Raw genomic sequence first — 23,548 nt, 5'->3', positions numbered from 1 at the left:
TTCAATTAAAAGATAGCTTTAAGTTAAAAGATGGGTTTATTTTATCTAAATAAATATAAATATATAAAATTACACATACATACACATACTTTTGAGAATGCTAGAAAGCTATATCCAAGAGTTAGAATTTATAATGAATAATTATAATTTATAATGAACAATTATGATTTATAATGAATAATTATAAACTGTAGAGTCTGGACCATGTTTTAATCTGATGGCCTTTAATGAAATTAAAAGGAACAGGTCCATTCCGATGGTGGGAGTCATTTGTTGAGTTGGTTTCCTGTTCTTCACATCAAATCCCCTTTTCCTTATGACAGCTTCATAGACTCAGTATTTTACTCCAACCCCAGGAGTGGAAACAAGCTGAAAGAAGTTAAGAAACTTTTCTAAGGTCTAACAAGTCAGGGAGAAAAAAGAGAGAGAGAGAGAGACACCCAAATAGAATTCTAGACCCTTCTGGGTTAGTCTGCTTTCCATCACTATAATGAATACTTCAGTAATTAACCTACAGTAAGAAAAGTTTAGCACACAGTTTTAGAGGTTTCAATCTTGTTGCTTTGGGCCTGCGATGAGGCAGTATATCATGGCAGAAGTGTGTGGTTGAGCAAAACAGCTTACTTCATGGCCAGAGAGAGAAGACAGAGGGGTCACACTATCCCCTTCAAGGACAACCCCATGACTCCCATTAGGCCCCATCACTTAAAGCTTCCACCACCTCCTGATAGCACCACAGGCTAGGGGTCAAGTCTTTATCACATGGACCTTTGGGGGACACACTTATCCAAACCGTAGCACCTCTCCCAATCATTCATAAATTAGTAAACATGTTCTGAGTAACTTCATGTATAATATGTTCTTGTTGCTGTACAACATATAAATGAAAGCTAAAACATACTCTCTACCAAAAGGGGCCAACAGGCTTAGGTAGAGATACAAAATGAGCAGCAGAAAAGGAGTGGCTTTGTTACCAAGGCTTATGCTCAGAGCCAGCGAGTTCCAGATAAAGGTTTCAGGTGTGGGATGAATTACCAAGAAGGCTGCACTGAAGTGGGTTAGCTGGGCCTGGAAGTCAGGATGGGGTTGGAGTAGGAGACAGTGGCCATTCCATAGGAAACTGGTATAAAAGTGCAGACAAGGGAATGAGATGAGCATGGGTGTGGGGCAGTGAAGAATCGGCTCACCAAAGCAGAGACATCAGGTCTGGCTGTCAGGGAAGGCCAGTGTGCAGGGCCCTGACAGCCCAGCCCAGCCATGCAAACCTGAACCCACAGGGCCCAAAGATACCTCCTTCGTAATATGGCTAGGAAACTGAGGCATTTGCATTTCCTACTTTTCAAAGAAAACAGACATTTCTTCTTGACTCAGGTTTATGATTAAAAAAAAGTTGACTGGCTTATAAGTTTTAAAACATCTCAGACTTTGTTTATGCAGGGAAGGATTTTTCAAAGGTCAACCTTCCACTCTGTAATCACCTTTACATATCTAAGTTTAGTATTATTCTAGTTCCACAAACAAGCTTAAAATAGGAGTTGATAATACCATCAGATTTTAAAAGTAGAAGAGCTTCACATTTCTGTATATGCATAGCCAAATACATATTTTTTTTCAAGCAAGGTCAGTAGTTTTAGGGAAACTTTGCTTTTTGTCGAGTAGGTTGAAGCAGTTCACCTGGGATGACTCCAACTCTTTGTTATGCAGAGTCAAGAATGAGGTTTTGGAAGTATATGCATTCACATGAAAATTTGCTTACACATATTAAGTAAAAATAGCATACCCTAAAAGATTCAAATCATATTGTTAGATTAAAAATATGTTTATAATGCACAGGAAGGGTGTATGGAATATGTAGCCACAATTTTCTCCAGAGATAGGATTACAGATGGCTTTAATTTCCCTTCTTGTGCTTATCTGTGTTTATAAATGTGTCCACAAGAAATATGTATTCCTTGTGTAATTTTTGTTCAAGTTAATATCTAAGAACATAAGAATTTGGATACACACGAGATGCTAAAAAATGGTTATGTCTAGCACAAGATCAGAAAAGGATCTTATCATTATGGCAGAGGGAAGGGAAAATATTTTTCATTAAAAGCAGGATGACAGCAAAATTACAGCCTAATTGTTCTTAGGTATAAGTGGTTGTGTAAACCTGAGTAAGTCATCTACAAATTTTCATCCTTATTTTTCCATATATAAATGAAGACCTAGATAATCTTAGCATCCCTCCTAGTCTGAAAAAAAAAAATTATGATGACTGGTATCTTGAGAAAGACCATGGAACTTGATGAACTAATTTCCACCACCTTTTCTTCTCATTGTCAAAGAAAGTTCTAGTCTTCATTTAAATGCCCAGAAGTTTAGTCAGCTTTTTCACCACTGTGACCAAAAGACTCAACTGGAACAATTAGAGAAGGAAAATTTTATTTGGTGGCTCACAGCTTCCGAGGTTTCAGTTGATAGAAAGTTGACTCCATTTCTCTGGGCCCAAGGGGAGGCAGAGCGTTGTGGCAGAAGTGTTGTGGTGGAAGAAAGTGGCTCAGGACATTGCACCAGGAAGCAGAGAGAGTGTGTGAACTCCCCTTATCACAACAAAATATAAATCCCAAAGGCACCTGCAATGACCCACCTCCTTTAGCCAACCCTACTTGCCTACAGTTACCACTCCGTTAATTCCTGTCTGTGGATTAATTCACTGATTATGCTAAGGCTCTCATAACCCAATCATTTCACTTCTAAACTTTTTTGCATTTTCTCTTAATGAGCTTTTGAGGGATACCTTACGTCTAAACCATAACATCCAGGATAAAGCACATTATCTAAGAGATTTAACCTTAGCCATGCAAGAGAAGCCAGTAGGATTTCTTTTATAACCTGGGAAGTTACGTGGATCCTGGGATAAACTCATCTATTTCAGTTGTTAAGGAAAAGTTAATTGCTGGATTCTCTAATCTCAGACAGAATTATACTTTCCTGCATGAAATCCATTTCCCTTTTGTTTCAGGAAAGTTCCTCGTCTTTGGATGTATGCCCAGAGGATTGGGCTTTGTCCTTAGAGCCCCTGTTTGCCAAGGTTTAGTTCACAAGATGAGAAGGAAACAAGTGTCCCTCTCCCACAGTGTTTTCATATTTCTTTCCTATGACTTTCCTCAATTACTATTTTATCTGCCATTTCAATTTTAATCCTCTCCACTCTATAAAGCTTAGCATTTAGTTTCCCCATGAGACATTACCCAAAATATTCTGGCCACAGTGACCACTCTCTCAGAGGAATTTTCATGCCCTTACTTCTAATACCTACCACTGAGCTCCCATGTTGTCTTCTTGTCTGTGTTATCATTTCCTTCTTTGCACAAGCGTTATCACTCTAGCTAGACTATTAAGACCTCAATAATAAAGACAAACTTTTCATCTTCATTTTTTCTTACTCTTCTAGTAAGGCCTGGCATCTTGTCCAGTTCACAAGAGCCAGTAAAAGACACTATTTGATTGATGTCAAAATTACTGAGTCCCCAATTTCTGATCAAATTTCCTTTTGCCAGGAGCTGGAATCCAGAACAGTGCTTGCAGGAGGTACTGAAAAAGGTCAACACTTAGAAATAAAGATTCAAACTTGTGAATTTTGTGATTGAAAAAAGGGAGGCTTTGCCTCCATCATTACAAACACCAACTAACCTCTCTCCTGACCCTCCAATAGGAGCCTGGGAGATTGGAATAAGTTGGGATTCTTGTTCAAGACTTTTAATAGAAAGCAAAACTGTGAAGAAATACAATAATAGTAAGAAATCTGAATGTCTTTAAAAATTAGGAAAGGAAGTAAGAAATTGACTTTGGTTCTATTAAAGAATAAGAAAATTGGAAAATGCCTTAGAAAAAACCTATGAAATCATCATTTTACAAAAGAACAAAGTAAGACTCTGAAAGTGAGTTGCCACTTGTAGGTAAGAGGCAGAATCAACAAGAGAATCTGTCTCTTATATCCAAGATTCTTCCTACTCAGATCATTATTTATTTCTCCTATTGTATATTAATTGTTAAGGTTTGAATAGGAGGCATTCCCCCAAAGCTCATATGTAAGACAATGCAGGAATATTCAGAGATGAAATGATTAGATTATGAGAGTTATAACCTTATTGCTGGATTAATCCATTTGAATGGCTTAATGAGTATTAACCATAGGCAGATAGGGTGTGGTTATAGGAAGTAGGTCACTTGAGGCGTGCTCTTGGGGACGATATTATTCCTGGCTCCTTGCACTTAAGCTCTTTGCTTCCTGGCTGTCATGAACTGAGCAACTTTCCTCTGCCATGCCCTTCCACCATGTTGTTCCGCCTCATCTTGGGCCTAGAGCTATGGAGTTGGTTGACCAAAGACTGAACCTCTGAAATCATGACCCAAAGTGAACTTCTGTTTCTTTAAATTATTCTTGTCAGGACTTTCAGTCACAGCAATGAAAAACTGACACAATTAATGAAACAATGCATTAAACACTTATACCTGTTTCATATCAGGAGGCAAAGCATCCTAGAGGAAGGAAGGCTATGAAGTGGAATGCCCCTGCACCCTAATTCCCATGATGCCTTGCTTTCCTCTCTTCATGCCAGTAGTATGGTTCCATTTTTACATTCCACAGCTCTAAAAGCAACATTGAGATGAAAACTAAACAATCAAACCAAAAGAACATACCATTAGTTCAACTTTGGGTTAACATTAAGAATGACTCACGAGGCAATTCCTGAGAACTTACAGCACTGTGCAATATGGGAGTGTTCTGTTCAAGAGGACTTAAAATGCTTCATGGACATTCTTTAAAGACTAAAAATATGTTCTGTTAAACAATCTTCTAAAGTGGTGTTCTTAACTTAATCAGTTATTACCAAAGTTAAATTGTTGTTGCATTTGGTTGTGTGTGGTCCACTGGAAAAAGTACAGTCATCCAAGATCTAGGCAGACCAACTCTCCTCCATAATGCTGGGGTGAAAGCAGCAGTTGGAGACAGTCCACAGTTATCATTATTCAGTTGATGTGATGAATCCAATCATCACTTGTTAAAATTTTCTATACCTTCCGGACATGTTTGGGAGCTTAGGAAACTCTCTCATTGGCTATGGATTCCTGTTATGAGATAACAAAGTAATGTATCTAGACAAGTCTGGCTCAGAATGTGGTATATCCTACACACTACACAGCATTGATGGAATAGTTCATTTCACACTTACACAATAGGACACTAAGTTTACTTCTTCACTAATTGATTCAATAAATCAGCACTACATGTCATCATTATAGGAACAAACAGTGATCATTCTGTTTTTCTCTACAAGTCTCTAGGGGCATTAAAAAAACCTTTAGAGGGAAAAGCATATAATCCCCAAGCAAATGTTTTTGAAAGTGCTACAATGACTTTCTCCTCCATTCCTGCATCAGCTTGACTCCTCCAAAATCCAGAATGAGATGACTGTCCTTGATTGCAGATGAGAAATGTGCAGTTTGGAGCCTAAAATCACTTCTAGTAGGTGATGCAGTGATAGAGCTAAGTGGTATGCTTGCATATTCAAAGCTCATGACATTTCTGCCATATTCTACTTCTTGCCTTACACTAGTCTAACAAGAAAGTAGATCTTCTTGAATGTTGTTCACACTCATGAAGAAAAGAATAGAGGAAACCCAAATATATCCCATTGTCAGACCAGACAACATACAAAACTCCCAGTGGCTAAAAACCAAAATGTGAGCGATTCTCTTATCTGTTCAATGTGTTTAGTGAAAGTGGTGATGTATATAAATAAGATCTAGAGCTTACTTGATGTTTTTGCTAAGTTTGTATAAATATCATATTTTGAAATTACAATGCTTATGACCATTACTTTTTCTCCTTTTCCTTTATACTAAAGCTTTATCTTTTACACTATGACAATATTTTCCAAACTGTGTTTTGATGGTATTAAACATAGAGAGATAAAAAATAAATATAAAATAAAATTTTTAGTAAATTCATAAAGTATCACATACATATAATGTGATTATCAATTATAGACTGATTCCCAAGTATATTGGACTACACCTTTTTGTTCTTTTTCTTTTATTTCTTTTCTTTATTTTTTTTTTTTCTTCCTTTCTTCTATTTGTTTTAGGAGTGCATCTATGACCATCTTATGTCTTTTGAGGCATTCTTTAGAAAACACTGCCCAATATAAGAATTTCAAAGTTAGTTTCTTGGAGAGCCTACAGTCTCAGAATTTTCAAGTTCTGTAGGATTTGGGATAGGAACTGGACCTTATGACGAAACAATAACTGAAAAAAAACATTTCCAAAATGTAAACTAAGTTATATATATGCAATCACGTTGTGTGTGTGTGTGTGTGTGTGTGTGTGTGTAGAGTGCTTGTTGAAGAAATCTGCAATAACAGATCCAGATCTTTCTGTAACTGGCTCTTCTCTAACTCTCAATATTTCCCTAACAAACAATCTAAAGCACTTTTTGACCTCTCCACATTCCTTGAATCAATTTCTACCATATAACCCTTTAAATTTTCTCTCATAGCATTTGTTTTGTAAAATCACTTTATTTGATTGTCTAGACTTAGAGTCTGAAGTCATGAAAGTTTGGCTCATGTTTATATTTCCAGCAGTTGTGACAATATCAAGTACATATAGAATAAAAAGTTGTTTCATTCATTCAAATTTTTATTCACTAAATAAGTATTTACTGAACAGTTACCATGTGCCCAGAATCATTCTCTTTCTGGATGCAACAGTGAATAAAATAGACATCACTTCTCTCCTTGAATTGTATATTGGATTTTATTTTTATAAGTTAAAAAGATCTTTACATTTCCTTTGAGGATGAGCAATTTTAAAACATTGTACTTATTATTTACAGCTTTAAATGATCAATAATTTATCAACCCTGTTGTGTACACATGGATTTTCATGACTTGTTTTGGGGTAGTCTGCAGTTTTTGTTTAATATAGAAAGGCCAAAAAGTTTGTGTACTTAATCCCATTTCATCCTAACAATTGCTCAGTAGAGTGGAGACTATTGACTCCATTTAGCACATGTAGAAATTGGGATTATAGAATATCTTACCTAAAAACCCTAACTAGTTCCTAGGTAGTTCTAAATACAAGTCCAGTAGATCTGATATTGAAGTTCACATCCTTTTTTATGAACTCACTGTCTACTTATGATATTAATATAAGCCTAACGTTATTAATCAAGGAAAAAGACAGAAACCACCAAAAACTGACTCAAGTCGGTGGGACCTTTCTCTTGATTTTTCAATTCTGTAAATTCTGATTCTTGCATCTATGCCTCCTTTGCAAACTGAGGGCAGTGCATCTTACACCTCCCAAAGACTCTTTTGGGACCACGAGCACCTGCCTGCGCCCCCTAAAAACAGTGACTTCTGTATTTCTGACTTGTACTGTCTTCCTGGTGAATAAGTTCAAGTGGTGAATTTTATTACAAGGATACTGCAAAGAGAAGATAAAGCCAACAAAGGAGCCGAAGGAAATCAGAAAAGAAGAAGATAAGAACAAAGGCAAATTCCAAAGAAGCTAAATTTAGAAATCACTGGGGGTCCCATTGTTCAAGTTACAAACCTGCCTTATTTTCCAGCAGAATGAGTTCTGTCCACCAATGAACATGGTGTGTGCCTTATCAGGAGTCTTCACTTTTCTGTGTGTCGGGTTGATAGCTCTGTGGAGTGTAGAACCAGTCCTGGACTGCTAAACCCTGACTTCTATAATGTGCAATAATGTGTCCTTGTATGTTTGCATGGGTATTACTTTGAAGTTTTCATCACACGTAGCAAAATACAATCCTAATTTTGTATTTAAAGTTTGTCTATTTTTAGTTTTAAGAAGTACATTTGAAAGAAAAAAAATGTTGAGAATTGACCAAACACTTTAAGGATTCAGAAAGTGGTGGTATGATGAATAATAGGTAAGAAGAGAAGGAATGAGGAGGAGGGAGAAGGAGAAAGAAGAGGAGAGGGATAAAGATGATGAGGATGAGGAAGAAGGACGAGGAAGAGAAAGAGAAAGAGGGGGAGGGGTGAACAGTCAAAATGAGAAAGAAGCAGAAGGAGGAAGAATGAAGAAAGGAGGAGGGAGGGTGAGAGGAGGAGGAAAAGGAGGAAGAAGAGGTAGAGGAAGAATGAGAAGAAGAAGAAGAAGACAGAAGAGAAGGAAGAAGAGGAAAAAAGGAAGTAGGGGATGAAGAAGAGGAAGAGGGGGAGGAAGGGCTGAGGAAGAGGAGGAGGAAGGGCAACAACAACCAAACCAACAATCAGCTGCAAGAACCAAGGAGAAGACTCCTCTTAAGCATTGACGGAGCCTCCTGAACTCACAGCCACATGGTATTTGCTGGAACCTAGGTAGCTATGGAGGTCTCCGTACTTGCCGAATACATTTTTCCCCAGTGATTTCATTGTTACAATCCACTGTCATTCCCACCCAAATCCATAAGACTAATGTTCAAAGTTCCCCTTGCATATTATGAACCAATAACATTTTTCTCTTAAACTTGATCAAACCTGTAGCTCATTCATTGAATAAATTCATCAGTTACTGCTTACTTACTTTGGTATTCTTCCAAGGTTTGCAAACAAGCCTTCATTCCACTTCCCTCCGTGAGCTCAAAATATTCCTGGGGCTTGTGTTTGGCTTCAACGTCACACTCCTTTGTCTCTGCCTCTGGACTAAGCTGGCCCTATCCCTAGTCTACAGGTCCAATCCTGTCCACAGAGGACCAATTAGAAAGAGCTCATGGTGGGATAATGGCTGTTCTCTAAAAGAAGGACTTTGATGCTCACCTTAGTGACACTGCCTCAGTCTGTGTGACTTGCTTTGTCCATGAGATGGGAGAATCATAAAACCTGAAAAACAAAAAAGCTTCTATTTACTCCAACACTTAGATTGGGAACAGATGCTCTGGCAGAAGGAGAGAAAAGATGAAGGGGAAATGACCAAGGGAAGTTGCAAGGGAAAGACAAAAGAGGTGGCAGCTTGATCTGAAGGGAACTGGGACAGCCAGAGTAGTGTCCAAGGATGGTCCAGCCTCTGCTTCATCAGTACCTTCCACTAGCCACAGCCAGATGCCAAAGAGCACCCAACTTCCTGTCCTAGATCCCATCCCCCCCCCCCCCCCCCCCCCCCGCCGTGAGCCCCATGCTCCTCAAGTACTCAGTGCCACACTAGCTTTTCCACCTGCCTGCATGGGATGGAGATTTTCTTTAAGCGGCACGTTGCTTGCTTATCAGTTGGTAGGTGTGATCTTCCACTGAACCTGGGTCTTTTCTTCAGCCAGGTTTGCTTTCAGTCACCTTCCTCCTAGATCTGCCATCTTCATACACCCACCAGAATTTTCCACTGTGCAGATGAACTTCTTTTTCTGGCTTAAGAATTAAAGAGAAGTTAATCAACCTCTGAGTCCTTACTCGCAATTTTGCATTTTCTCTCTCTTCCTTCTAGAGCAGAAGCCAAAATGAAGGGGAAAAAGAAGGAGGAGAAGGAGGAGGAGGAGGAGGAAAGGGAGAAGGAGACCTTTTGTGGAGTTTTACATATGAAACCGTCTTGCTTTTTCAAACTAGAAGGCAGAAACTCCAATGCCCCTTTCTCTAACCCCATGCTGGTTTTGGCTTTTGAAACTAGTGCTTGTGTTATTATTAATTTGCACCAAATCTATGCTCAGCAACGGCCAAACATGCTGTATTAAACATAAAACTTATTTTCTGGAGGAGTTTAGGATCACAAAGCAAGCTATTGAGACAAAACTCTTGAAGATCCATATAAATAGAACATAAAAAATTTGAAAAATATATACAGATATTTCAACACATTCCATTTATTAATGGATGAGCTCCAGTAAATCAAATAGAACAAATTTCTAATCTGGTCTAAATTAATGTTGTTTTTCATTTTATGGTACTTGCACTCTAAACTAAGAAAGTGCAGTTTAGTTTTCTTCATGGCATGGCAACAGAAATAATTTTGAAGTGAAAGCTGAAGCTTATTTCAATCTGATCCAAAAAACAGCACAGCATTTAAATTATATTGTGCAATTCTTATATAAATGTACAGGATAAGTTATCTGTTGGCACTACTACTCCTGAACTTTGGAGGCTTCACATTGTAAAGTGCATTATTTATTATTTTTTATATCATTGTGGCTTGTGCTGAGAGGAGGTGACCCTTTTCTACACAATCATTCAGGGATCCCAGCTTTTCAGCCTGGGGCTCCACCATTCCCTAGGGCCATTCACTGAATCCCTGAATCCTGCTGGCAGGTGGGGGGAGGAGGCTGAGTAGGGTACAGGTTTTCTATGGGCCAGGTCTGGAAGTTATGCACATCATTTTTATCAACATTCCTTTGGTCAAAACCCAGTCACATGGCCACACTTGAACGGCAAGGGAGTTTGGTAAATGTAAAGCTGCCATGTGTCCAAGCTAAGTTGACTTAGCTTGTAGAAAGATTTTTGGAGGTCTCAAAAAATTAGAAAAAGCTCCTTGCTCAGCAAAAGAAGACCAAAGACAGAACAAAGTGGTGCTGTATAAAAGGGCCCAAGGCAAGGTGGCTGCGGTTTGTACTTTCACCTCCCCTGCTTGAAAGATATAATAGCTTGTGTAAAGGGAACAGGGTGTTTCTTAGATGATAGCACCTCCTCTTGGTTCCTGAAGGTATGTGTGTGACACCCACAACTGATGGGTGACACAATTCTTCAGCTACTCTTGGATGTGGACAGCAGCATTATTTCAGCATCCAACACATTTTCAATGTTTATAATCTGTTGTTTTATGTAATTTTCTATTTTTAACTGTATTCATACAACCTATGATTAGGATGTGTGTCCATCTTTCAGAAAGTCTCAGAAACACATTGTGTGTGTGTTTATTTGTGTGCATGCATGTTGGAGGAGTAACGGCTGGTTGCTGAGAAGGTAGCCGTGGACTGAAGTATTCTTGTGAGAGTAACATTTCATAGAAATGAATTGCCTGGGAGCATCTGTAGAAGGTTGAATGGACATTTTCCCTCCAAATGACACTATCAAGCACTATAAATGCCTGTTATGGCCTAGTGGTGGCTGTTTTGTTGGAAATATATCAGATTCTGTAGCACAACTGCCCTTGCCATCTCTCTCTCATCAATTCTGAAGATCATTCCTGTGGGACAGTGGCATGTTCATGGAATTCAGTAGTTATTTTCAGAGTGGAAATCACTGAAAAATTCTGGATAACAAGACTAACAAACTAAACAAAGCAAATGCTTTTCATTACTAATCTCTTGTCTCTGGTATGTTTCTCCTCCCAATAATGGCAGTGAATACCAAGTAAGAAAAAATGTAGGGAAACAAATTTTTAACATGGAAACTAAAAATGCACTAACCCCACTTCTGCTGGACAGTGCTGCTCCATGATACTGAGAACATCTTGAAACTGTTTGAATTGATGAATCTCTGGAAGAGACAATTGCCTACTTAGTGTTTAGTGATGTGAGAATCTGACAGGTTTCAACAAAGTATCTGAAACATTCTGAAACATCTGTGAGGCTTCTTCCTTGAGGGCAAAGTGATGACAGTGGCTATAGAAGAGGAAGCAGATTCAAAGAGCATGGAGACTGGAAGCAAAATGTGTGAATGAAATCCTGACTCTTCCTCCACTACCGTGTGGCTTTAGCAAAGCCATCAAACTCTCTGTGCCTCCGTTTCTTCTTTAAAAAATGGAGTTGATGTTGGAACCTGGTTGCATCAGGTATGTATTAGGATTCTTGGAAGGGACATAAATCCAAAGCCTCCACTAATAGGAACAGCATGGAGGACAGGGTTTCTCTGTCTATCCCCCAGACCTTTGTGTGTGTAAAACTGTGGCTGATACTGTCTCTGGCTTTCCATGAAGCCACCTTGAATGACACAATGATACGGAGCTCATTTGCTAAGAGCTCAGTGAAAGTAAACAATGTGTAGAGTCCTACAAATTGAATTGTGGTTTTGGGGTCCACCTGAATGGATTTTTTTATACTTGAATCTATTTGTATTTCAGACCCTGACTTATGGGGGTAATGTCTTGTGTTTATTTTATTGTTCACTTAGTTTTCCCTTTGAGCAAATGACAAATTAATACAGCACGGGGAAAGAATGTTGAAGGTGCAACTTGGGGGCTAAACCATCATTTCTGTTGTGTTTAGTTTTGATCTTGAACTCCCCTAAAAGAACATTTTTTTTTCCTGAAAAGACAGTTTTGCAATTCACTGGGGCTCCTCCACAGGTGAAAGTGGAGGAAGTAGAGACCTCTAAAAATTGAGTTGGAAAAGAACTAAAGATGTTCACAGCAAGCTGACTGAGGCAAATGTAAAATACCTGGATCTCAGATAAGAGGCACGTTCATCAAAAGTGGCAAGTGAGATTCAGGATGTCCCAGACACGAGAGGCAGAGTGGCAGTGCTTCCAACTCCTGCAGAAACACACAACTGAGTTTCCAAAAACACGGCACCTATGAGTTTCCTGGGGCCAATTGTGCTGAGGGCTGTGCTGAATACTGACTTCAGTTTACAAGGAGCATGCAGAAGTGCAAAGTTGGTCCCAAAAGATTTTTAACCATTGTTGTACCAAGTGCATTATTAGCACTCCATAGGCAGCACCGGTCACCAAGTGATTTGCTCTCAACATAGCGTGAGGGGGTAGGTATCTTTAGCTAAGAAATGTGGCTGAGAGGTCAAGTAGAAACAAGGCTAGAAAACAGGTGAGCCAGAGTTAGGACAGAGAGGTCAGAGTCTAAAGTCAGTGTTTGGGCCCCTGCTGTGAGCTGCCTTGCCCTTCATCCCATTCCTGGCAAAAGATGCAGAAAGTTTAATAGCTGTGACTTGATAACTGCACAAATTCTGCCTCCCATGCTTACCTACCCGTGCAGTGCTTACTGCACAACCATGTGTGTAGCCATCATAAGACGGGAGACGCGTGGAGAGCTTAGAGCTCCTCTTGTCTGGTCTGGCCCTTCTGGAGTTACAGAGGAAGGAGCCAGAGCAGATGTGTGTCTCAAGTGTGTAGCAGGGACTGTGCGTAGCCCCTTTCCCTGAGCCCCACGCTCAGTCGGGAAGGGGCCTCCCTTCTTCATCTGGGGCTCTCAACACCAGCGCAACTTGAAATGTTGTTGAGGAAAAACTTTGCCCTGAGCTGTTTTTCTTTAGTGAAAATTCCACTTCTGTTTCTTCTTATGGGGAAGTAAATGGAAAAATTCCACACTACTGCTTATTTCCATGAGCAGAGGCAACTATAAAGCAAGAATCCTGGTTTCTTACCTAAAGTCATTCAATCAAGTCTGGTCAACAATCTCAGGATGCCTGTTCTGTAATGTAGTTTGCTACATTTCTTGCAAGTGAACCAGAGTCAGTAATCCCTTATTGAGTGTGGTTCTCATTTGTTCCTGAAAGAAAAAAGGAAAAGCATGGAAAGTGATTACAGGAAGCCAAACACAAAGCTCTGTTCAGTATTAAGTCATCACCATCATCTTTGGCTCATGGAATTGCAGCATCCACGTAGGCAAACTTTCAGATAGAGCCCTTCAATAGTTCTGTTTGTTCTTTCCTTTGCTACACTAGAAGAGTCGAATGTAACTATTCCTACCACTTCCCAGAAATATTTTAAGTTTAAGCTATTTCTGTCCTTATGATTGAGGTGGGCTATAGGTTTATGAGACCCACATCAAGACCATCTCTTAGAGAACAAGGAATATCGGGGTTAAGGGACACCATAGTGAAGGTTGGAGAAGTGGGTGGCAAAGACAGTATCTCTCTAGACTAGAAAGACAGGCGACGGATGAGATGGCTGAGTTCTGGAGACCTGAGTCCTAGAGGGTCTGGTGGAGATGCGAGACACAGGGAGTCTGTGCAGAAGGGGACATAGGCCCCAGTGTTGCCAGTCATGGGGGCAAGGACCAGAAACCCCAGGAACCATTGGATGGCAGTGGACAGCAAAGGTGGCAGGGGCAGACTTGAAGCAGTGGTGAAGAGAGGCACTTTCTTGGCTCCAGGTAACATTCCTGATTTTATTGTGATGCTTGGAAAGATAGAGGGGTCCTCAGAATTAATTACTTGTGATGAATTTGCATCTGGCCCCAAAGAACAGCATCTCAGAGTCAGGAATTGGTTACTTTTTGCAAAACTGCCTTGTGTTTTAATACCACATTTTTATTCTTCACAATATGGTGTGTGTGTGTGTGTGTGTGTGTGTGTGTGTGTGAGAGAGAGAGAGAGAGAGAGAGAGAGAGAGAGAGAGAGAGAGACTGTGGATTAAACCTGGAGTGCTCTACCACTGAGATACACCCGCAGTCTTTCTTATTGTATTCAAGGTCTTGCTAAGATGCTGATGCTGATCTCAGATTTGCATGCATCACTATACCCAGCCACAGTAGCCTTTTTTAGTAGTTTTATTAAAATATAATTGACATGCCAGACAATTCACATGTTTAAAATGTAAGATGCAATGGCTTTAAATGTTTCTAGAGTTGTACAAACATCATCAAACTCAATTTAAAATATTTTTTTTGCAAATTTCAAGTAAATGATGCAGTATTATTAACTATAGTCTCTATGTTGTACATTAGATTCTCCAGATATTATACATCATATACCTGAAAATGTGTACCTTTTGACAGCCATCTCCTCATTTCTCCCAATCCCTGGTCCCTGGCAACCACCATTGTTTGCTGAGAGGGGTGTTATTCTCACCTTCACCAATCCTTTCCCTGTAAAATTCCAAAACTTCAGGAAACTATGTGAGGTGAGGGATATATTAACTAAACTGATTTTGGTAATGTATCACAACAATAATAACAAACAAAATAACAAATAAAAAAAACATTTAATTGCCCCAAAGAAAGCCAATGCATAGCTGTTACCCACCATCCCATTCGCAGAGCCCTAGGAAATCACTAAATCAACTTTCTCTCCTTGTAAATTTCCCTTTTCTGTTTCTTTTGTATAAGTGGAATCATGGGATATGTGGTTTCTTGTGTCTGGCTTCTTTCACTTAGCATAATGTTTTCAAGTTTCATCCATGTTGCAGGATTTGATCAGTATTTCATTTCTTTTTTTTAAGTATAATTTTATTTTTTAGACTAGTTTTAGATTCATAGAAAAATCGAAAGGAAGGTACAGAGATTGCCCTGTGCCCTTCTTCATTGATTTTTATTGTCAAATAATATTTAATATGTAAAGAAACTGAATCTCAGAGACCTCATTTGCTTGGTACATTAACTTATGGAGATATGTGGCCACCTTGAACTTGAGTCTTCCCAGAATACAACAGATATCTTCCTGTATACAACAATTGTCTTTCTACCTCCTATTTCCAACAGCAGAGAGCCTAGGTATTAAGTGGAATTTTTCCCTATTTTGGTCTATTTTCTTTACTTTCAAAAGTAGAGGAAAATAAGCCCTGTTATTTTTTTGACACAGTTTTATGTATTAATGAACAGATAAGGAATATTGCATTAGACATGATGGAAATTGTTTCACACAATCTATGAATCAAATTAATAAAACACACAGTGGCCACTTAGCAGGTTGAAAGGGAAGGAATGAATCATTTAGTTTGTTTTTGGACAAACTTATTTCACAAAGAGGTGATTTGATGAAGAGAGAAACATTTAAAATGACATTCCTGTTTGTCGTGCAAGAAGAGCACTGCAATCCTGCAGCATGTTGTGATAGAGCTAAGAATTCTGCCTGTTCTTTTGCTTAAGACAATGATTAATGACCTAATGCCAGCAAAACTTTTATTAAACAGTAACAAATTTCCACTTGAAGATAGAGTAGGTAAAGCCATTCATCAACAATATTTGACATTTGTTTTAAACTTACTATGTGCTAGATTTTCTGTAGAGTACTAGTTCAAGTTGAGGCAAATAAGAATGTCTTGTTAGCGCCACACAGTCCCAGGCTTAGGGAGTTGAGTAACTTGTGAAAGCTCTCATACTGAGAAAGTGATAGAATTGGATTCTGAGAGCAAATGACTGGATGTTTCCTCCCTTTGGCACTGAGGTCTCTACCACTGAGCCACACCCCAGCATTTTTAATTCATTATTTGAGACAGGATCACACTAAGTTGCCCAGGCTGGCCTCGAATTTTGGACCTCCTAACTCAGCTTCCCAAGTTGCTGGGATTACAGGAGTGCACCACTGTGCCCGGCCAGATGATTGGATATTAAAGTTCCCATTTTGAACCCCTGTGTTCTTTTCCCTGTTGAGTATAATAAGCACAGTGCCTCATTAGGTGCACACTAAAGGTGTTGATGAGTGTCTGCTACATGGGCTAGCAATCTGTGTGATTCAGAGACTATTTTGGGTGGGAATTCTTTTCTATTTAATAAACCAATCAATTGTTCAGAAAATGAAGTCCAATAACCAACATATAATTTCCACTTTAGTGTTATAACTTTAAGAAATATCATTGCATAGTACGTCCATAAAACATTTAGTACAATCACATTGACACCCTTGATCTGGAATTCAGCAGGCTGAAACTTTGCTCTTCTAAATGAGGACCAAAGGCATAAAGAATAGGAATCAGAATTTGAGTTGCAGTACTATTCAGGCAGGCTGGTTAATGCTGTGGTAGCCAACATCACTGCCCCTCACTTATGCTGTGCCCAGTGTGGGTTGTGGTAGGGGACTTTTTCCTCCTCACTGACTTTCAGGGACCCCAGCTGAGGGAGGTTCTGCCTTCTTGTTGCTGCAAAGTCCCCTTCACAGCATCAGGGAAGTAGGGGTGAGGCCATTTACTTACATGTTTCCACCTGAAATTGACACCCTCCACCTCTACTTACAACCCACTTGCCCAAACCATTCACATAGCCCGGCGTAGCTGTCAAGGTCCTGGGAAATGTGGGAAAGTGGCTGACATTCAGAGGTCCAGTGTTTTCAAAATGTGCTTTTCCCACACCCAGGACCTTGCAGGTGTGAAATGGCTTCTGCAAACAATAATGTATAGTCACCTAAATGAGGAAAATGAGGACCACTGGATGGATGTTACCAGTTTGCTTTCATTAGGGGATCTGTAAATTAATGTGTTGTAGAATGAAAAGTTTTGCTGCCAATAGAAGTTGGAACGTTGCTCATGTGTTCCATGGTTTTCTGTCCTGCAAGAATCATTCATTTACACAGTCTCATGTAGGGTTTTGTCTTTACCAGTCACTGAATATCCCACCAGGGCTCCAAACACAACGTTTCTCTGTTCAGATTTTAACTTCTTAAGCAGTAAAGGATGTTAGGCTGGTTCTCTGACCATGTTCTATGGTTCTGTGCATGTTTATCTCCAACAATAGCAACATCAAAATCAGAGGAGAGTTCATATGCTTTGTGAAGCAGAAAGCACATCCCCCTTCTAGGTCTCTTCTTTATAATTCTTTCCACAATTACAAAATAACTAAAAGCAAGGTTACCTGAAGACAAGGTTTCAACTAAGGCTATTCTGTACTTAGCTAGTTCCTGTCTCCACCAAAAGAGAACATTCATAAGATTCCTTACCCTATGGCCTGTTGGGGGACATGACTGTGGTATTTTTGTGAAGGAACAAGGTAGAATACTACTAAAAAAAATACACACACACACACACATATCCAATTGCTGTCAATTAACAATGTATCAACACATTGCTATCACATATCATCTGAACATATAACATTTGTTCATATATTGACACATATATGCCCACACTCAGAAGATTCATTTTCCCAAAGTGTTTTTCTTTTCGAGTGGTGAAGGGCCCCTCCCACAATCTGTAGCACAGTTCCCACAAGGTGGTGGGGGAAGGTTCTAGGGAATAAAACTGGGGGAGGAAATGGGGCAGACTGCAGGGCTCCTTGCCCTCTCCCTTCTGTAATATAGGCTACTCAACAGATTGAGCACTTCTCCTGCAGGAGTGAGGAGAGAACCACAGTGTAAATTATGACCACCGCAGGGTCAAGTTGCTGTCTCTTGTAGGTGATGTATTCCCGTTTAAGAAGAATGCAGTTTAATAGCATGAGGGCAAGTTCACAGCCAGAGTTCCTGGGTCTGTCCTCAGAGTCCTTGCTTCTGCCACAAGCAGTGTGACCTTGGTAAGTCCCTTGCTCTCTAAACTTTAATTCTCTCATTTGTTCACCAGGCCTAATTATGGCCCACTGGGTTTGTTTACTAAGTCATCACAGATAATTTGACTTGGATCAATCATAGGGATCAATCTTTCAAGTTATGAATTACAACCACTGGAGATGTATAGAATCCTTCCTTCCTTCATTCTGGAATCACCTCCAATTAGACAAAACAAACACACTCTCGTGCTTTCCTTATACCTTTCCTCACCAAAGACATCTTAGTTTCCTTGTTTCCCTTATTATCTTTAGCTTTAATTACTATAAACTAATTAGAATTTTAATTCTTAGAAATCTTAATTTCTAGTGAAAACATAAATAGTAAGAAATTTTGAACTGTTCAGCATTTTTTATAATTTTAAGAAACATGTTTTTAATTAACAGACCCAAAAATATCTAGCTACTCTATGCCATATAAAAACAAGATGCTAAAATACATAACCTTATGCTTAGTAATTAACATTTTTAGTATTTTAACTTATTCAGAAATGACCCAGACATCTAGTGAGTTGCCTCTTACCTAATTTCATCTTAAGGTTTCAAGTTTCAAAAAAATATATATTTTTTGAAACATGAAGAGTTAATTTATAAACATTTATGCTGTTTATATTTACCTAATTTATTCATTTTTAAATAATTATGTTTGAATAGCTTATTAAAAACAAAGATAGCCATCTTTAATTTTATTTTTCTTTTGAAATAGCAACACCAAGCTAAAACTGCACCAGGCAGTCTTGACCTAACCAAGGTTTCTGAGTGGCCCAGCCACAGGTCCTTCATCAATACCTCCACCCCAGTTGTCTTGGGTTCCTAGCACCTTTGTGGCACTCCCATGATAGCTACAAAGAGCAAGACTAGCTGGGTCCTTAGTTCACACTCTAGATTCTGAGCCCAGGACAGAGTATGGGCTCATCTGGAGGATCTGATTCTTTCCAGCAAGGCAAGGAAGCCTAACTGGGCCAGAGAAGACAGAGGGGACCCTGCTGGGCCTGGACCCACCCTGTGGCTGGAAGCCCAGGTGCCACAGAGACATACATGTACCTAGGTCTTACCATGGCCACCTCCCCAGACCTGAGAGGCTCAAACCAAAGTCACAAATATCACAGAGGCAAAGAAACCGAAAAGCAAAGATTAAAATGTCAAACATGTTTCCCTTTTTCTCTCTTTTCACTCTCATGGCTGATATGCATCAAGGAATCCACTCTTATTGCTTATTTCGGCTTCTAGACCCGTGGTTTCGTGGCCTTTTATATCCAAGAGATAAACTTATTTAGTAAACTTACATTTAGAAATGTATGTATTGTAATTAATGACTTGATTCAAATCTTCAAGTTTTGTTTTGTTTTCTCTAAGTCAGAGCCTTTTCATGTATTTTGATGACAAATCACATACATGTAATGCACACCCAGACAGGATCTTACAGTTTTCATTGATTATTCATTTGTCAGTTTTTAAACAGTGTTCTTTTACTTCAGTGAACAAGAAAATAAAGCAAGAGGATAGATAAAGTCCCTGCAAATTTCCTAAAGCCAGAGTTCATACCTTTTGTAGTAATTGCCATTTATTGCTGCTTTCAGTCCAACCCTGTCAGGCACCTGTGGCCTCCGAGTGGATCTAATGTACTTAATTATCAGGTCCAGTGCAATCCTGGACCAGTACAGTTCTGTCACAACTTCCAATGATCATGTGCTCTGTCACAGGGCAAGTTAACCCCCAATTTGAAAGCTAAAAAGATGAGATGCTCAATGCAAAAATGAAGAAGTAAAAAAAGCAGAGTCCCACTATAGGATCTCACCCACCCACCACCTGCCTTCCACACACATACATAAATGCACTGCAGGATTAACATCCCCAGGAGTAGTTAATAATTAATCAGTGGGGAAAAGGGGCCAGTCAAGAGCCCCTCCTACCTATTATACTTCAGGTGGACAAAGCTAGGAGGTATTGTATATGCTACAATATACCTTAATTACACAACTCTTTGACTGGATCACTCACTTCTGCTGCCTGGGAGCACCTCCCAAATAAATTCTGCACACAAATCTTTGTCTCAGGCTCTGATTTCAGAAAATCCCAGTTAACACATGAGGATGTATTAATAAATTAATATTCTACATAATAAATTATTATATATGATGCATATACAAAATATATAAATAATAAATTATTACTATATATTATGAATACATGTATATATAAGATATTATCTAAAACCCCAAGTCAGAAATTATGAATATGTCACATAAAACCTCAGGCTAGGGGATTAAAAGACATATGAGACCTCCAAGTGCAGTGGTCTTCATGATTCCAAAGGTCAATAGATGTTGACCTTTGTGTCAGCATTCTGTTTTAAAATGTGTAGATTGGTCAGCTAACATTCTTCCTTACCCAGCAAGAATATGCAGATAAATACTAGCACTGAAGCAATTAGCTGAAGTAGATATTTCTGCAAATACAGCGTTTCTTTGTGGGCCTTGCTGTGGGGAGGACACACCTTCCCTCAGAACAGTTGTCATACTTAGTAGAACTTGCTAGGTTGCAGTCTGCACTCTCAGAGCTGCTGAGGACTCTAACCTGCTTTCTTCAGCCCCTTCCAGCTCCAGACCCTGAGACTGCTAAGCAAAGCTGTGAGTTGGTAGCTAGGCTTCAAAATCATGACATTAGTCTGGGAGAGTTAATGCCCTCAAAGTACTTAATTTTCTCCTGAGGAATCATGTGTTTATTGGTAGGAAATAAATGACTAAGCAATAATTATCAACCCCCTGAGATGATTCTAGCACAGGCAAGCAAATAGACCTAGAGGACAATGTGCACTTCAAAGCTTACTGTGAAATAAAGGAGGCAAACAGCATTTTCTTTGAATAATGGAGGATACATCATGACATCATTTTTTCTCTGTTGTTATGTTTCCCCTGAACATGATAGGGCTTCTTTTCTGGATTTCATGGCAAATATTTCACACTTGAAACTACTGAGTAATAGATTCAAATGCAGTTGAATGAAAATGCTCTGTGTACCCTTCATTTTCTCTGGCTGAAGAGGATACCATGAATAAATCTCCTTCTACATATCTGGCCTTGACATACCATTATATTTGAATTTCCACTCATAGCAAAAATGTCATCTCTGTGAACTATAATTGTAAACACCTTGAGTAAAGTGAGTGCTTCCACCTTTATTAAAACACAAATCAATACATCAATCAAAATGCATTTATTAAATATTTCCTGTAGAGAAGATGCTGTCTTAGGCATAGCAGAGTACAAAGTTGAGTGTAAGACATGATCCCTCTCCTCACTGCTCTTAGAAAACTATCACTTCATGCTTTTAGCATTAGATCCATTTATAATAAAGAATTATATTAATAGAGCCTAAGAATTCCAATTGCTAGCTAAGAATCATATAAAAAGTAGAAAAACTTTAGAAATCATTAAATTGTTTAATATCTAAGATTTTTAATTTTTTTCAAAATAGAAATTTGTGTGCTGCCTTCAAAGTGAATTTTATGTGCTAAGATTTCCATTCGAATGACTTTGTTTCTATTTGAAGTTATAATACAGTTGCATAAGAAACTAAATTCCAACTCTTCAAAATGCTTTTTCTAATTATTTCAACATTTTCCACTGACCTTTCTTCTATTTTCATGAGGAAAGAGGGAAATGATGGGAAAAGGGAGGAACAGTGGAATGAAACTGACCTAACTATCCTAAGTACATATATGAATAAACCACAGTGCATTTCAGCTTTACGTATATCTATAAGGCACTGATTTAAAATAAACTGAGACTAAATAGAAGAAACACCAGTAGAGTAGAGGAAAGGGAACAGGCGGAGAGAGGGTGGCAGGGAAAGAGGAGTACTGGGGATTGAACTGGAACAAATAATATTCCATGTTTGTATGATTATGTCAAAATTAACCCTAATATTGTGAATAACTATAATACACTAATAAAAATTTAAAGCAAAAAAACTTGCTATAGATCATATATTCACAGGAAATGATGTCAGATTCCTAGTTTTGAAGATATCAAACGTGTACCACTGGATATTTTCTTGAACTAAATCCCCAAATAAAGTGAAGCAGGATGTTTCAGCAGAGCTCAGGTGGAGGTGCTGCCAGGTTAGTGTCAGGGATACTGCCAGGAGTGGGGGGCATCTCTCTTCCAGAAGGCTCTGGTCCTCTTGAGCCCCCGCAGATGTCATATTCTTTGTTTATATTCTATTCGGCATTGATCATCTGGCTGGGGGACACCCACCAAATGGAGATAACTCTACAAACAAAAATACAGAAGAAATAGAAAAGAGACATAAGCTAGTGACTTAAAGTTTATTCAATTGCAATTTTATCTAAAAGGAACTGAACTTCAGTTGTGAAGGTTGGGAACTGTTTGCATTGGAGAGTTTCTCCTCAAGCATCAACTTTAGCCTTCATTGAAGAAGCAGAAAAAGAAAATACCTTATTTTGATAACAATCTCTTCAAATTCACACACCCAAGTTCATGGGCCTGCTTGCTATCTTCCCTTCAATTTCCCTGACTAAAGAGGATATCAATAAGGCTCCTTCTACGTTTCTGGTTCAAAAGCTATACCACCTCATTTACAATTGTTAGCTGAGAGCTCTGTGTGTGTTAAAGGTATTTAAAAAGCTTCCAGAGTTGGTATAAACCATGATTACAGTGTACTTACAACCATGATGTTCCAAAAAGACGGGTTCCAAATATTGTGAATTGTTTTCCCCTGAGTTCTGAACAAAGTATGAATATGTGTGGGGGTGAACGGAGGTAAGCGTATTAAGAATACAATAAAGATTTTTGGTACTTAAGAAATTAAAAATGAAAAGCAGCCTGTTCTATAGACTTTGAGAGTTTAGGGGGTGGTAATGGGGAGCTGGGAAAGAGGAGGTAGGGCACAGAATGGGCTCCTTAGCAAGGCAATTCTCAGGAGAGTTGATAGAATGAGGAGCAGGGTTCCACAAGCTCACTGAAATTGTACCCACAATTTTGTATAAAGAAATATGTACTTTTCTAGAAGGGGTTCCATAAGTGTTGTGAAAATATTTTTAGAATCTGTGACCCCCCCCAAAAGATAAAATGGAACAAAAACAGTCAAACCAGTAAAAATCCACTACAGTAGCAAAATGTTCAAAATGGAACAGCCCCCACTTCCAGGATCAGGAACCTGCTGCCAATCACGGATTCTACTTCATAGTGTTTCCTCATTGATTGGTTCATATTGGGAGGGAATTGAAACTAAAATAATCTCTCACAACCCTCTGAGATAAAATAAAACACTGGGGGGCTGGAGATGTAGCTCAGGGGTAGAGCATTTGCTTAGAACCCCGTGAAGCCCTTGATTGGATCCCTAGAACCTCAACACATAAAACACTGAAATGTTTTAAAAATTAAAACTGGGGAAT

At 38.9% G+C, this 23,548-nt stretch overlaps 1 protein-coding gene across 1 annotated transcript in view; it reads right to left on the bottom strand.

Annotated features, from left to right (window-relative positions):
* Window positions 1-21,438: 21,438 nt before the first annotated feature.
* The window catches only part of Cyp39a1 (cytochrome P450 family 39 subfamily A member 1), a 130,486-nt gene continuing 128,376 nt past the window's right edge, over window positions 21,439-23,548 (bottom strand). Inside the window, exon 12 of the mRNA XM_027950468.2 lies at window positions 21,439-22,403. Coding sequence (XP_027806269.2) covers window positions 22,332-22,403 — 72 coding nt within the window. The 3' untranslated portion in view covers window positions 21,439-22,331. The remainder of the gene's footprint in view (window positions 22,404-23,548) is intronic.

The sequence above is a fragment of the Marmota flaviventris genome, chromosome 6 (assembly GCF_047511675.1).
Source record: "Marmota flaviventris isolate mMarFla1 chromosome 6, mMarFla1.hap1, whole genome shotgun sequence".
NCBI classification, from domain to species: Eukaryota; Metazoa; Chordata; class Mammalia; order Rodentia; family Sciuridae; genus Marmota; species Marmota flaviventris.
This window is presented reverse-complemented; position numbering and strand designations above follow the sequence as displayed.